Genomic DNA, 17,144 nt, shown 5'->3' on the forward strand with positions numbered 1-17,144 from the left:
TCATGTTAGTTTTTTTATATAGCCCCTATTTGATGGCCATTATTATGTAAAAATGATTTTTAGAATAATGATTTTTTTGAAAAATGCATAATTAAAAGGTGAAAAAATAAATAAATAAGTTTACATGACAATATTTAATTATATGAATGTATGGTTAACAATAAGTATTAGAAATAAATTGTTTAGTTTTAAAAGGAGTCAAACAAGGGATTAATAATCTTTTGATATGAAATTTATCCCTTAAAATGGGAAAATGGTTGCTCCTCCAAACTCCAGAGAGATATTTTAAAACGCCTTTCCTCTTCAAATTATCTGAGACAAGTTCGGAAAGGTGCAGGCTTCCATTCTATCACGCATTATTTATTTGGCTAGATCGAAGTTTAGATTTGCGTTTGAAAATGATTAAAAGTCCAATGCAAATTAATGGATGGGAAAGGTAGAGGAGCAACAATAAAGCCACTTAATCAGGCTTAAAAATAGGGAGCAAAGAGACAAATTGATGTATTAAAAAATGAGTTGATGTTTTTGTTTTAAATTTTCAAACTGTCCAATTATGAATCGACACGTGTTTCTTCTGAATTTGAGCTTGAATGTGTAGCATGATTGAAAAGAGCAAATAAATAATCCAACAAATAGAAATTTACAATATGTAATCTGCATAATACATAAATATTTCCAATCATAGCTCCAATTTGCATCACCATTATGCTCCATTTAAAGAAACTAGAAACGAGGTGAAAAAATGTCGGCAAAAAAGCAAGTAAAAGGTACTAAAATAACAGATTTGAACTCAACGAGTTCTTAGCCTTTTCGCGGGATTGTGTTCTTCGCGGCCTTCAATCTGTCTCTTCATCCGACCTTTAGCAAGTTTTCTGTTAAGAAAGTTCATCAACCATAGAGCTGAGTTCTTCGGGAATCTAGCTAAATCGTCTTTGAAGTTCACATGAAAAATGCCAAATCGAACCGTGTATCCCTGACTCCATTCAAAACCATCAAACAGTGACCAAATGAAGTAACCCTTTACGTTTACACCAGCCCTGAAACTCGTAGACAATAATGTTTTTCATATTTAGCATGTGTATCGTGGTAATGTAAAACTACAGGTAGTAAGTTACTCGTTTCAAATTTACAGTGAATGACTACACCACACACACTGGAGGAGTTTAGGTAGAGCACTTACATAATTGCATATCGAATATATAATAGATGATCCTGGTGATACTTAATTCTTATGTCATCCACCCGAGACTCAGAAACTGTGAGACTCGTATTGTTCATTTCATCCACCCCTGTGCAACATAATAGGAACTTTTTAATATCAAATCACATAAAAATGTCTCATGTTCAATCTCCATAGAAAAATTCAACATCAATGAGAAAAAGGCTAACAGGTAGGATCCTCACCATTCTCTGCGATGTAAATAAGGGGAACATTATATACATCCTTTATATAAACTAGGAGCTTGAAAATCCCTTGTGGATAAATGTATAACCAGTCTGAAGCAGCCTGAATATTGAAGTAGTAAATAATTAATAACAGAGAATTATTGCATGCATTGAAAATGTTAATGTGGTAGTAATTCATTGATTATTGTCTTCTAGAGTACGAGAAATCTACACTACTGTACAATTTTGAAATTACTGTAATAAATAAAAGGTATAATGCATAAATTTTAGGGCGCATGTCAGTATGTTTGGGAAATACCTTTGGACCAATTGGTACTTCTTTACCTACCAAAAATTCAAAGAGTGCATCCGCTTCAATGTGTATTCTCACAAAAATAAACAAATAAATAAATAAATAAAAATTGTAAGTCTATGCGGAAACTTTCTTGATGCACTTACTTGTGTATGTAACTTGGGGATCCGTAGTGTAGCTTACTTCTAGACCATGTGAGTTAGATTCACTTTTCACATAAGTAGCTGTGTAATATTTCAATCCTAAAAAATCATAGGATCCTTTAACCAGCTTTGAGTCTTCTGTTGAAAATAAGGGAAGACGAGATCCAACCAGTTTAATCATACTTTCTGGATACTCCCCAGATGTTAATGGTTCCAGAAACATAAAAACATAAAAGGAAAAGGTAACGACAAAGTTAAGAATTATCATTCTAAAAATCTTGTGAGGAGGTGAACAGTGAAACAACAGATAGCATAAGCCTATTTGCATTTGGTAAGAAGAGACAGACGAGAAACAACTGGCATTCCAGTTTCCAAGTCCAATTTCCATGCTTCGCAAACTTAATTCCTAAGAACAATCATCCAAGCTTAATCCCATTCCCAAACAATACCCATGATCTTTCCAGCTAACCACCACCACCACAATCATCATATGCCAAAGATCTCTCTCTCTCTCTCTCTCTCACGTACACAAGTAGAGACATTCCTAAATCTTGTTAGAATCTCAGCCTTGTCTGATACATACAACCTAGGTAAAAAAAAAAAAAAAACCAGATGAATGCCATTTAATATTAAGGGGGGACAGTTCTTTATAAATATATATATCAAATGATAATAAAAAGAAAACCATTTTCCAACAGCAGTTGAATGTTTCAGCACCACATGACTATTAATTTTTATTGTTTCAGTTTTGTTAAGTTGTCGATCAATTTCTCTTAGGAAATAAATTAATAAGAATGCATTTCTTAAGATTTTAACTATGCATTTCCTTTTTGTCTGGCAATTACACACAACTAATCTTCATGACGCCCCCACTAATCATGTTTAATCTAATTATACAGTGAAGGAAAGAGAACTTCGCATAATATACTCTTTCTATAGGGAGTAATTAAACTTCAAATATCATCTTTTCAGAAATTACAGTTTACGTATTGTTTCATATGCCTTAACAAGTAAATTATTGGATCTGCATCACAAAACACACACTGGATATAGGCATAGTTACACTGTACATACTATATTTCCAGAAAATCCAATTTATATACTACAGTTTGATAATCATTCACAAACAGCATAGTGCTTGTTTGGTAGGGACTTTGTTAATTGATTTTTTGACCTTTAGAGGTAAAGTGAATCATAACTGTGAGAGAAGAATTCAAAAATGACGACTGGAATAGTAAAATAACGGTCAAAAAATTGATTTTAATTGGATTAAAATCTCTACCAAACATGCTCATAATAAGTTATGCTTCCATTAAAGACAATAGGAGAACTTACAAATAAGTGATTTTTACTTGAGTACCATAAAAGTAACTTGCAAGGTTAAAGTAGCATGTTGAAACAAAAATTTACCATGGTTAAAAGAAAAATATGAGAGTTTAAAATATACCCGCCAAAAACTGTGAAGCATGAAGATAGAAATGACTTCATGAACAAACTGATGGTGAAAAGGCCCATCATGAAGCCGCCTAGCCAATAAAGATATCAACAGATTTTTATTAGGGAAAAAGCGTTGGAGGACTAGGTGGGGATTATTTTCCTTGACTTCTAGGTCAAGAAAGTTATCCAAGTTGTTTCCCAGTAGATCTGACGGCGGATTATTTTTCATGACTTTTACGTTACCATCCGGAACATTCTATAACAGATTATCAAAAAATGCATCATCTTCCATATCACTAAGCCAAGCTTGGTCTTGGTTGGGGTTGAAGTCAGGGTCAAGGAGGTTATCCAAATTGTTTCTTGTTTCGGTGGCTGAACCGGTGGTGGAACTGGCAGCGGTACCTGTGGCTGTTAGTAGAAGGGGTTGGCAACCAACAGGTAAAGGCTATTGATAACTAACATCCACGCAGGTTGGTTATCCATATTATGGCCAAAAAGCTTTTCAAGAGATCTGGAAGATGAAAATTGAGCTTTGATTATTTATGTGAAATGAAAAAGAGTGGGGTAGAGGAGATGGATATGGTATGGCTACTGTTTTCTTTTCATTTTCAAGAAGATAGAAATGGAGTTGTATTAGTAATGTAAGATGAAAAGAATTGGGAGAGAGGAGATGTAAATGGGTCTAGCTACTGTTTTCAAAAGAAGTGAAGGCATAACGAACGAGTCATCAACCTATCCACTAATTAGCAAACAAGTCCCCAAACTATTTATTTGAAATTTACACCCCATTACCATCTTTCTGAAATTGAAAGAAACGCAGTAGCTTAAACCCATTTTTGCTATCTCCTCTGCCTTCACTTCTTTTGGAAACAGTAGCTAAGCCCATTTTCATCTCCTCTCTCAATCATTTTCATCTCACATTACTAATACAACTTCATTTCCATCTTCCTGAAAATGAAAAGAAAATAGTAGCTATACCATATCCATCTCTTCTACACCACTCCTTTTCATTTCACATAAATAATCAAAGCTCCATTTTCATCTTCCAGATCTCTTGAAAAGCTTTTTGGCCATAATATGAATAACCAACCAGCGTAGATATTAGTTATCAATAGCTCTTACTTGCTGGTTGCTAACCCCTTCTACCAACAGCCACAGGTACCGCCGCCTGTTCCACCACCGGTTCGACTACTGAAACAGCCGCTGGTTTTGCCATGAAACAACTTGGATAACCTCCTTGACCCTGACTTCAACCCCAACCAAGACCAAGCTTAGCTTAGTGATATCGAAGAGGATGCATTTTTTGATAATCTGTTACAGAATACTCCGGACGGTAACATAAAAGTCATGGAAAACAATACGCCATCAGATCTACCGGGAAACAATTTGGATAACTTCCTTAACCTAGAAGTCCAAGAAAATAATCCTCACTTAGTCCTCCAACGCTTTTCCCCTAGTGAAAATTTGTTGATATCTTTATTGGCTAAGAGGTTTCATGATGGGCTTCTCACCATCAATTTGCCCATGAAAGCCATTTCTACCTTCATGCTCCACAGTTTTTGGTGGGTATATTTTAAACTCTGTTAGGCCTCTCGTCCACTGAAGCTACGAAAGTGCGTCACCGTCGAGGCTCACCCCTATCGCCCCCAGTTTCTCCTACTCGATTAATCCATTAATGTCAAAATATCTTTCGGCCCTGAATAACCACCCATCTAGGTCTGCTCTGTTGAAGATGGGCATCTCGAGTTTATGAATGCTTCGCCAATTCTCACTCCCGTCCAAACTTCCACCGGAACTCGCCTCGCTCATCCCTCTGTCCATTTGCCATGACCCAGGCTGCGTTGTTCACGTTTGATTGCCAGAGGGTTACTTGGTGGCAGTGATACTTCAGTAACATTGTTGGATCCGTCCTTCTCCATATTTCTACCTTTTTCCAGCTTTTGGATTTGCCGTAGTTACCACTGTCCTCCTAGTTTCCTCCATGGATTGCAGTACCATGGCCATGCTTTGTGTTAACTGTTCTACTGATTTTGCTAAACCTGGAAGTTGCCGCATCTCGCCCTTCAATTCTTCGATTTCTTTCTCCATTGCTTCTACACTGCCATTGGTTTTCTTTTGGGCCATCAAGATTTTGGTGCTTTGATACCAATTTGATAAAAAGCTTCTAAATGAAATGAAGAATTCTATTAATCAGCAAAAAAAAGCAAGATTACAAGAATTGAAACCAAACTACTTTACTTCTCAAATTGCCTGACTATCTCCTATCTTTAGCCCCCTATTTATAACCCATTTTTAACAAACTTATTCCCCTCCCCACATGCTCCTAAACAGAATTTGGTTAACCTTCTTTCCAGATGATTCTCCTCCCTTCTTGAGTCTTCTAGAATAGGTGAAGTGGATGGGAGGCCTAACAAACTCTCATATTTTTGTTTCATTTAAAATTTATATTTATAAAGTAGATCAAACAACCAAGGTTAAAAGAAAAAAACGAAATCTAACTGATTGTGGAATTTTGAACAATATTCTCTAACCACAACTGAATGTTGTACAACCAGATAATATCTATAAATTTTTACTGTTTCCAGTCGTTAAGTTGTCGATCAATTTCAATCTTTGCAAAATAAGTTCATAAGAGGGGATTCCTCAAGGATTTTAAGCATTAAATATCCGTTTGGCAATTATACACATTTGATCTTCGTTCAGCCCCAGTTAACATGGTAAAACAAAATTTAAAATAAAGCTGAGAGAAATTTGCAAATTACAATTTTCATATTAGGTGAAATTAAAGGTTCACATACCGTGTTTTCAAAAATTACAAATTGAGGAATAATGTTTCATAAGCATCAACGGATAACATATTGAGTTACAAAATACAAACTGTAGGTATAACTACACTCTTTGTATTTTCAAAAATCCAATTACTACTATCCCACAAGTGAACAAATAACATATATCATTGTGTTTCATTAAAAAGAAATGGAAAACTTAAAAACAAGTCATTTTTATTGTTAATATCAAAAAGAAAATCAAGGAAAAAAAACATTTACTAATACATAAGGTCCGCTAATAAAGTAGGTCAAAGTACAGAAGTTATGAAAAATGCAAAAATTTAAACTAAAAAAGAACATTAAAGGATATACGTAAAGGGTTTTGAATTGTGGTTAAATGATATAAAAACCCTTGTAAGTGGAACAAGAACATCAATTAATAAAATGGATAATTTTGAACAATATATAAATTATATATATGTGTCACATCTAACAGCTTAAAATGTTAGATCGAGTAGTCCAACATGATATCAAAGCAGAGGTCCAGAATTTCAAAAGTCTCACGGCCATCCATTTAACCAATTGTGTTTTAATGTGACGACAAAAATGAACACTGCCTACACGTGAGGAGCAACCTTATTTAATAGTTTAAACTCTTAAATCAAGGGATCCAAGAAATAATATGAAGACGTAAGAAATTTCCAATTCAAGATAGATTCACGTATAAGTCAACCTATTTATGTCAACAAAAAGGTATAACCGCTAATGATTCTCATTCCACCGATGATCTCTAAGGATCATAATTAAAATTTGTTTACATGATATGCACCAAGGATGGACAAATTGTCAACAAAGTCAATATAGAACAAAAAATAATACAAGGAGAAAAAGATACTACTCTTAACCTAACTAGAATTATTCATCATTTTCTTCATGAGCATATTTAGCTTAACTGAGCTTTGAACATATTTTACCTTTTTTGTATCCTCCCCAGATTTATTACCTTGTCCAATTATCTAACCTCAATTTTGAACAGGGGATAGCTTTTATTTGTTAACCCACAATGTGCAAGTATGCAATTTTCCTGAGTAAGCATTATCACCCGTAGTTTTGGCATCATGTCAGTTGATGGTTGGGCCAAGCCCTGGTCTCACAGAGTGGGGGTTTAAGTAAGCAGCATGCCCACGAATTGTCGGAACTATATTGGAACCAAAAACATCAATACACTCTTTCATGTTTCAGATTCAACCTCGACCTATATCAATAGATCAGACCGCATAAATCTTGGGGATTTTATTTCCATATGTGATATATTGTTTGGTGCTTCAAGGATATAAATTTCTTATTCGTGTGTAATTGGTTTCACGTTTTCTTTCTTAGTTCATAGAGAGAAACAGCTATAGCAATAAAACATAATGGAAGTGCAAATATGAAGTATAACCAAATGACGTAATCAATTTGGCCTCGACAAGAAAGGGCGAATGAAAGAAAAAGATCTAAAATAATATTCCCACCATTCTTGTACGAGTGGCTGATATTTATTTTAGAAATAGGTAGATAGTCTTACCATCCTAACATAAAATCAAATGCTCTTGTGGCAGCTTCTTCATCGAGCTCATTGTCATACAGCGGCTCAAACCATTTTGAGAAAAGCGTGATCCCTATCTTCCCTTCTTGAAGTTGCTATAAAGTTTACGTTCACAAACAATATTTTTGCAAAAATCTTAGAAATCCTAACACACACAGATGTAAAATTACTTGAACATGATGATTAAACATGAATTCTAACCTGAAATTTTTCTTTGTACAAATCAACTGCTGCTGCATGAGCAAGGAGCATATTGTGTGCTACCAAATATGGTTCTGTGCCTGGATTCCCGTTGTGGCAAATGCATGCACAGCCATGAGTATGTCTTTGAAAAGCAATGCTACCTTTTACATGCCCTGCCGAAGAAGAACCTCGCCAAGGTGCCATTGTACCCATTACATATCCTCCAAAACAGAAGGTCCATGGATCATTGAGTGTAATCCAATGCTTTACCCGATCACCGAATTCCCAAAAGCAGAGACTCGCGAACGCACAAAAATCTTTGCTGTCAAACAGACATCTTTTTTAACTCCCAAAGAGATTGTCCCATTGATATAAACTAAATATCATTATTTAAGGAATATGTGTTATAGATGCAAGAGGAAAGCTTGGTCATTTTAGTTATTAGCTTTGAACAGGAAGCAAAATAAAAGTGGTGTTAACACAATGTAGGAAAAAGTAATGGTCATAGGTTGAATGAATTTTAGAGATAAATTATTGAACTTACATGATTTGAGGGGATACGAAGCCACCATACTCATATTCTAAGGCTTGGGGAAGATCCCAATGAAAGAGAGTCACATATGGCTCAATGCCTGCATCCATGTGATAACGTCTAAGTAAGTAAATTTAGAAACTTATAATTCTGAAATCTCACTGTGAAGTGAATAAAGGAAATACAGATTGGTAATTGGAATCTAACCATGGGCCAGTAGCGTGTCTATGAGATTATTGTAGTACTTGATGCCTTGTTTGTTCACGCCAGCATCTAAGCTTCCACCTAAAAATGCCAATTTGAAATAAAATTAGAATAATAATTTCCGTCTTTTCACCTTATTAAAACATATCAGAATGTCGGAGAAAAATTAATACTCTTACATATTCAGTGTGGTAGGGAACTATTTCTTGACAAACTTATACAGTCAATTGTGTAAAAACAACCGTCGAGATTTCTTTATCAAAAAACAATGCGCCTAATTTCTCTCTATCAAACTTTACGACAACTGTACCTGGCAGTACTCTAGACCATGAAATTGAAAATCTATAGGCATTTAAACCTATTTTCTTCATCAACTTCACATCCTCCTGCAACATGTTAAAAATGAATAAACATTTCATGCTGAACGAACTTTATACAAGCAGTCTCATAACTGCTCCACATGAAATAATATAACAGTAATTTGGAAAAATTGGCTGAACCAACTTGAGTAAAATTTCACTTGTATCTTGAAGAAAACAACAAAGCAATATAATAAACAAACAAAAGAGAAGAAGAACAAACTGATGAAGAATGGAGAGGAAGAAGGAACCGTTCTTACTGCATCCAAACTTAGGTCAAATATGTGGGATACAAGAGTTTATATAGTACCAATAATAAAAGGCAAATCTACCCATACACTAACCAGCCCGCTACTTAGGTCCAATTCGGCAAACCCATCAACCCAGCTAGCCGACGTAAACTAACAATCCACAATAAAAACAAACCCACAATCAGAGTCCAGTTAAAAATCAGTCCACTCCAACTGAACCCAATTTCAACATACTTCAAGACCCAAAACCCATTACCCATAAAATATTTCAACCCAATCAAACAAACATGAGCCCAATTAAATTCCCTAACCATGAGCCCTTGCATGGATATGACCTAAATAAAGAGGCCATTTTTTCAAAATGACCTTTGACTAATTTAGATACCTATAATACACCTCCTTTTGAATATGCATAACAAGTTAATATAATATAGAAATCTTCCATTTTAGCCTTTAAAATTAAATATTACTTGAATTTTGATAGATTTATTGTTTAATTTTGATAAATGTATTGTTTACAGATTTATTAGATTTTCGTTCGTTCATAGTAGCACCCCCTAATTGGTATCAGAGCCCCATAGAGATCATGGAAATTAAAATAAGAAAATTAGATAATTATTATAAATTAGATGAGGGAAGAGGAAGTTATATATTTTTTAAAACCTATTTCTAATAAATTAAAAATAATAACATTAACAATAGCTGAAGAATTACCCAACGAAATAAAAAAACAAATATTAGAAAAATTAATAATAGAAGTAATAAAAGAAATACATACATACATACATACATACATACATACATATATATATATATATATATATATGAAAAAATTATTAAAGAATATGAAGATGAAGAAATTAATCTATATTATAAAGAGAAGCATGAGTGTAAATAATAATACAGATTTGAAATTGAATAAATTACTTATAAAAATGAAAAAGATATAAGAAAAAATACAAGATATAATGTTAATACCAGAAAAAATAAGAGTATCGAATAAAAGACAATTAATAAAATTAAAATATAAAAGATTAAGATTTGAGAGTAAATATTTTAATATAGTAAAAAAAGAATCGGTAAATACAGATATAGCTAATAGAAGATTTGGAATAATAATAGATAAAAAAGAAGATAAAAGATGTAAATTGACTTATATGTTAGAAAGATGACCAGAAAAATTTAATATGTCAATAAGTGAATATATGGAAGAATTAAAGTCATTAATGAAAATGTGGATAAATGATATACAAGATTTAAGAAATGAAGTAAAAGAAACAAGAAACAATATAAATATATTAAAAATTGAAATTAGAGAAATAAAAGAAAATAATAAAAATAAAGAAAAGAAAATAGATAAAAAATTAATAGAAAAAGAAATGATCTGAATAGGAAAGAAACATATTGAGAAAGAAAATATACTAATAGAAACAGAAAGTATGGATAATGAATTTAGAAAAAATATATTACCTAAAATATTAGAAGAAGAAGGATCTAGAGAAAAAATATTAGAAAAATTAAAAATAGAAGAAAATCAAGATGAATGAGGAATTAGACTTACTTATAAAAAATTTTGATCAGTTAAGTTTAAGTGATATAAGTGAATACCAAGTTTTAATGAATACTGGAGGAAGACAAAATCCAATAGGAACCTCTAAACAATAATTAAAGAAATCAGATGAAAGTTATGCATATCTATATAACAAATCATATAGACAATTTTATGATAAAATAAGAGATAGACAACCATCTAAAAGAAATAAATATAGAGATCGGTTTGAATTAAATGATAATTATGTTAAACCTATTAATCATGGAGGAACAAAATTAGATTTAAATTGTAAAATAAATACGAAAAAAGCCTTATTAACTTGGACAGATTCAATGATATTATTCTTTTTATTTAATAAAGATGACACATGGGAAAATACTGAAAGAATGATAGATTTCTTAATAGCATCCTTTGAAAGAGATGTTAGAAATTGGTGGGAAGGAATAAGTAATGATACAAAGACATTAATAAAAAAAAATGTACAAACAGAAATAATAAAATCAGATAGACAAGATATAGAAAAGTTAGTAGAATATATTTTTGATGAATTTTTGGAAGAAAATTGGCTAAAAAATGTTGAAGGAGAAGCAATAAGAGAAAAAAATAATGTTAGAATTAAATTAATAAATTTAACAATATGTGTGTGATATGTGTAAAATTAAAGAATATACTTGTGAATTTGGAAATTATTATTATGTTCAATTTTATAGTAATGAAAACTAAGAAGTATACTAAGACATGTACTATAATAAATTATCATGTTCATAGGAAATATATTTAAAAATAGAATTTAAAAAATATGTTAGAGATAATGTTGGAATACCTAGAACTTTAGGTTCAAGAATAATTTTTTTATTTGAAAGACTTGCATATATATGTCAACAACGATAATTATTGAAAAAATCAGGAAAATTAATTAAAATATGTTCTGAAAATATGGAAAACCCTATACAATGGGAATGTAATCCTGAAATAAGGGTTAACAGAAGAAAATACAAAAATAAAAAGTTTTAAAAAATTAGAAATTTTAATAAAAAAATATATAAAATCTAGAAGAAGATATTACAAAAGAAACAATATCACATATGATCAACAGAAAAATAAAAGCCAGTGTAAATGTTGAAATTGTGGGGAAATAGATCACATAAGTCCTTATTGTAATAAAAAGAAAATTAAAATATTACAAAGAGAATATTTAGAAATAAAATATGAATTAAGTGAAATATCAGATATTGAACAATATTATAATCAAGAAGTATATATAAGTGAAACAGAGAGTGATCAATCAGGATCTGAATAAAGAAATAGAGGAAATGGAAAATAATAATATAAATATACAAGAATATGAAGAAATAAAAGGTTATGGATTAAAAGTCACTTTTGATAATAATAAATTTAGGAAAATGCAAAAATTATCTTTGGACTTAAAAATAGGAAAATGGAAAGTTTTAGATAAAATTTGGAAAAGCGAAAGGATAGCAATAAATGAATATCATAAAATTGAAAAAATTATAGACGTAAGAACAACTTATGGAAATCATAAATTAAATCTTTTAACAAAAAATAGGGTTGATGAACTATTAATGAAGATTAATAAAAAATAAAGTGAAAAAAATTCAATATGTTTCTTTAACAGAAATACAAATAATGTTTAAATCATTATTCGGAGAAGGAATAGACTCACCATTAACTATAACCTAAAATTATGAAAGAATAATAAATTTAAAAGATAGTCATTTAAGAACAATAGAAGGAAATTTAGCATATCAAAAAATAATATTTACATGATACCCAAAATATTGTGTATCATTGAAAGATAGAAACTTTAATGAAATTTTAGGATTGCATTTTAAGCTACATAGATATAATATCATGCAACCAGGTAATCAAATTATTACTGTAGAATATAAAGCTTTATATACATTTACTAATTCTAATTATGAAAATATTTATTCTAATAAATCATATATTAGCTTTATATACATTTACTAATTCTAATTATGAAAATATTTATTCTAATAAATCATATATTGAAGTACATAAAGAATGTAAGGATATTAGTAAAATAATTTAACCAAATAAACAAATAAGCTTAATTCCACAAGAATATGAAGTTAGAATAATAAGAAATAAACCTGAAATAAAGGATTATTAACTCATAAAACTGAACCATATAGGTATGTAAATTTTGATGGTCAAATACATATTACAAATTTAGAAGTTAAAGTACATATAAAAATAGGAGAAATAAATCTTTTGGTACCATGCTATATAGATAAAAATATGGATATAAACCCTCATATACTTTTAGGAATAAGTTTTTTAAATGGATTAGAAGATTATAGTATAAAAAGAGAAGGATTATACATAGTACATAATGGACAAACTATATTATGCAAAAAGAATTAAATGAATAATCAAATAAGTTTTTCATTAGCTGTATATATACAAGTTACTATTATAGAAACAAACATAACAACTTGTGCTTTAATAAACACAAGAAGTGATATAACAATATTTAAAAGTTTTCTAATAAAATCATGGAATAATAATAGTAATATAAAAATAACTGGAGTTACAGGAGAAAGTACCCAGATAATAAATAATGCTGATAAAGTTAATATAATTATTGGAAGTAAACAAGTTACAATAAATAAAGTATATAAATATGATAAATTAAAATGTGATATATTATTAGGAGATGACTTTATACAACAATTTCAATATTATAAATAAAAGAATTATATGATAATGTTATAAACACCTTGCTCACATTTATTAAAAATTCCAAGGGAATTTAAACTTTATAGAGTTCGACCAGCCCAGCGTGGGATATAGACTTAAAAGATTGGGATTTATGTTGTAATATAGAAAGAATCATTTCATTAAGGACAATATAAACTTTTCCATGAAAATGAATAGTAATAGGCCAAATAGAAAAATCCCCCATCACAAAGGCCTATGGCAACTGCCACTGTGCGTCAATGGAATCCCAAGTTCTGAAGCTATTCCAAAAGCAGCTGTTGTACCTGGAATGAATTTAACTTCAATTCCTTGCTGCTGCAGAAAGTTCATCTCCTCTCCCCCCTTCCAAAAAAAATAAATAAATAAAATCAACGGATCCCCGCCTTTTAGCCTCACAACATTCGCCCCCAATTTAACGGCGAACAATCCCTCAAAAGAAACGATTCTCAAGCAACTGAAGCATGGATTCGCCAACTTCCAAAGAGCATCTTCTCCAGTTCCTTCAGTTTCTAGTCAATGCTCTCACCACACCAAGCCAACTTCGAAAAACTGCCATCAAACGCCGGGCTTCACCATGGTCGGCCACCACACCGCTCACCTCAACATTAGCAAACCAAATTGATTTCCAAAATGACCCTCAACAGCAAAATATCACTAGATCCCAAACTCTACCAAAACAAACAAACCATACAGCAAATTCTTTTTAACCACAAAGAACGAACAAATTTTAACCGCCGAAAATGAACAGATTTTGACCACCAAACGAGCGACACAAGGCCGCTCGCCGGAGATCTGAGGCTCGAAAATTTAACCCAAAATTATACCCGCTCTGATACCACGTAGAAAACAACAAACCAATATGATAAAGAAACAAAAGAGAAGAACAAACTAATGAAGAATGGAGAGGAAGAAGGAACCGCTTTTACTGCCTCCAAACTTAGGTCAAATATGTGGGATACAAGAGTTTATATAGTACAAATAATAAAAGACAAATCTAACCTTAAACTAAATAACTTGTTACATTAACGTATCTATAGCGTACATTATAAACTTACTTCAAAGGAAGAAGGTTAAATACGAGATTTCATTAATTTTTGGACATTTCACAATTGATAGTCCGCTCAATATCTTACTCGATTACTTTGTGATGTGTGAACTATTACATAAAATTTATCAGTTAAGAACAACAGTACCTTGTACCGATGATACGTGTCAACAGATACATTTGCATTACTATTGTCCTTCACTCTCCCTGCCACTTGTACAAACACATTTAGCAATTGACATGTAATGACAACAATGAAACAGAGAGTGTGAGACCCACCGCGTGTCTTCAGTGTGAAAGTATCCCATATACTCGGGCCCCTACCATCTTCTGCAGTGGCACCTTCGTGCTAAAATATACCATAAGATGGATAAATTAAACAAGCACAAGCCTATAAGCAATAGTGAGTCAATGCATATATGTATGCCTAACTGCTTGTATATACAAATGCATGTTGCATTAGAAGCATTTAAAGAATGATTTTTACAACAAAAGATCTCAAGAAAATAATTACATTCCTTTTCTTTAATTTTTCAATGCAAATGCCTAATAGTATAAGCCCTTGTTTGAGCCCCATTTTGGGGGGGAAATGAATTTTTGAATAGTATATTGATGGGAAATGTATGGTTAAAAAATAAAAAATAAAAATTTTGAATTTGCGTGTAATATAATTTTATTAAAGAATGTGTGGTTGAAAAGATATTAAAACACTGTTTAAGAATGTATTTTTTTGAAAAGAATTGGGCTCAAACAAGGGCTAATACTACTTCAATATGTGTTTGGTTGTTTATGCTTGTCTTGTGTTTCAATCTATGTTGCTACCGGGATATGGGAAAAGCTTAGGGGGTGTTTGATAGTCATTTTTATGTAAAAATGCATTTTAGAATAGTAAATTGATTTGAAATGTGTGGTTGAAAAATAAGGAAAAAATTTTTATCTTCGTGTAATATTATTTTAATAAAGAATGTGGTTGAAAAGAAGAGAGAGAAAAAATCATTTTGAAAAAAATGATTACCAAACGGGGCCTTAATAGATCAATGCATTTCCTTGACTTTTTCCAAAGGTNACACGGAGCTAAATTCAGTAACCATTGGGACAATTAATTCAATTTGTTCCAGGTGAAGTAAAATTCAATTCAATTCTCCATATCCTTACATGAAATGCTCAGGATACACCCAACACGCTGAACATATTGCTTAACATATAAATTATCTTCAATATTTATGTACAAAGCCCGCCTCCGAGTTACTCCGACCAACACAATACTTCAAAGCTAATTTGAATTGGAAAATAGTAGCCACATATTGGGGGAAATCAGAAAATACCTACCTGATAAGCCGATGTTGCAGTTCCGAACACAAAATCCTCGGAAAAATCGTGACGATTGACCGTCCTGCTGGCATTTCTTGCCAGTAGTTTACGCTGAACCTCCGAGCTACTGATCATTGGACTGCCTAGAGGCTGGAATTTCCACCTGTGACTGCCTCCGTACTCCGTTAGATTTGATAATTGTTTTTATCAGCTCAGTGAAAGGAGGCAAAGTGAATAAAAGAATCTAAAACACTTCCCTATTTATCAAAAATAAAGAGCATCTTCTCTATTTTCGCACTCCGTTTTATTTTTCAAAAAATACTTTTTAATTGCCTTCATTTTTTATTCAAAATAGTTTTTATACGTCAATAATCAATTAACAAATTCAAATATATTTAAAAAAATTAAGGTCCCATTTGATATCCATTTTTATAAGAATGAGAATAAAAAACATAGTTGTTATGAGATCCACATAAGAGATAGAAAGAGATAGAAAGTCAAATATGATGGCTTGATGTGATGGATAACGATTATATTTTTCATTTTTGTGACCAAAAAATAGAATCAAACGAGGGCTAAAAGTAGAATCTTGAAATTTATTGTTTATCAATACAATTAGCCCTGTTTGACAATTATTATAATGAGAAATTTGGAAAAATATGTATTTTGAAATAGTAATTTTTAAGACAATATGTGGTCAAAAAATTACGTGTAATATTATTTTATTAAAAAATATGTGGTTAAAAAGAGTGTAGAGAAAAATATATTAAAATTTTAAAAAGAATCAAACAAAGGCTTATTATAAAGTAAACCCACTAGCTTAAAATATCGGTAATGCTACCAGTACATCGAGGGAACAGCGCTTCCTCCAGTGGGGGGTCGCCGCGTGTCCATTAGGTACACGCTTCGGTACCCTCCGATGCACCACAAGTTTAATTCTTAAAATATAGGGAGTATTTGAGTCCATTTAATTTGGAAAAATGTATTATGGAATGTAGACTGATGGAGAATATATGATTAAAAAAGAACAAAAAAAATTGATTTGCGTATAATATTATTTGAATGAAGAACATATAATTGAAAATGAGTACTGTAGAAAAAATTATGTGATATAATGTAAAATAATGGGTGATAAACAAGGGCATAATCTCTTTTAAAACTTAGTTTAGCATAACTAAAAGTCTAAAAGAGTATCTCACTCTTATGTATAATAAAAAACTTTAATTTTAAAAGATAATTTTTTTTTTTTTTTTTTTTTTTTTTTTTTTTTTTTTTTTTTTTTTAAAAGTTTTTGTTTTTTTATTTCGATTGGAAGCGAGTCGATGAA

General features: G+C 31.4%; 1 protein-coding gene across 1 annotated transcript; it reads right to left on the reverse strand.

Moving 5' to 3' along the window:
* Window positions 1–600: 600 nt before the first annotated feature.
* LOC111403826 (raucaffricine-O-beta-D-glucosidase-like) lies at window positions 601–16,114 on the reverse strand. Its single transcript, XM_023032451.1, has 13 exons — window positions 15,836–16,114; window positions 14,786–14,855; window positions 14,655–14,713; window positions 8,865–8,940; window positions 8,558–8,635; window positions 8,363–8,450; window positions 7,837–8,140; window positions 7,615–7,730; window positions 1,846–2,063; window positions 1,706–1,758; window positions 1,405–1,507; window positions 1,181–1,289; window positions 601–1,037 (listed from the first exon to the last, which is right to left on the reverse strand). The coding sequence occupies exons 1-13, from the start codon at window positions 15,950–15,952 to the stop codon at window positions 791–793; spliced, it is 1,638 nt and encodes a 545-aa protein (XP_022888219.1). The 5' UTR covers window positions 15,953–16,114; the 3' UTR covers window positions 601–790.
* Window positions 16,115–17,144: the final 1,030 nt, after the last annotated feature.

This window comes from Olea europaea, chromosome 11 (assembly GCF_002742605.1).
Source record: "Olea europaea var. sylvestris chromosome 11, O_europaea_v1, whole genome shotgun sequence".
Lineage (NCBI taxonomy): Eukaryota > Viridiplantae > Streptophyta > Magnoliopsida > Lamiales > Oleaceae > Olea > Olea europaea.

Excerpts from the sequence above, each read along its gene's own strand:
- LOC111403826 (XM_023032451.1), bottom strand. The coding sequence starts at position 15,952 with ATGATCAGTAGCTCGGAGGTTCAGCGTAAACTACTGGCAAGAAATGCC. Across the intron at positions 14,714-14,785 it reads TTTCACACTGAAGACACGCG|GGAGAGTGAAGGACAATAGT; the intron begins GTGGGTCTCACA and ends TACAAGTGGCAG. Across the intron at positions 7,731-7,836 it reads TGTACAAAGAAAAATTTCAG|CAACTTCAAGAAGGGAAGAT; the intron begins GTTAGAATTCAT and ends TAAACTTTATAG.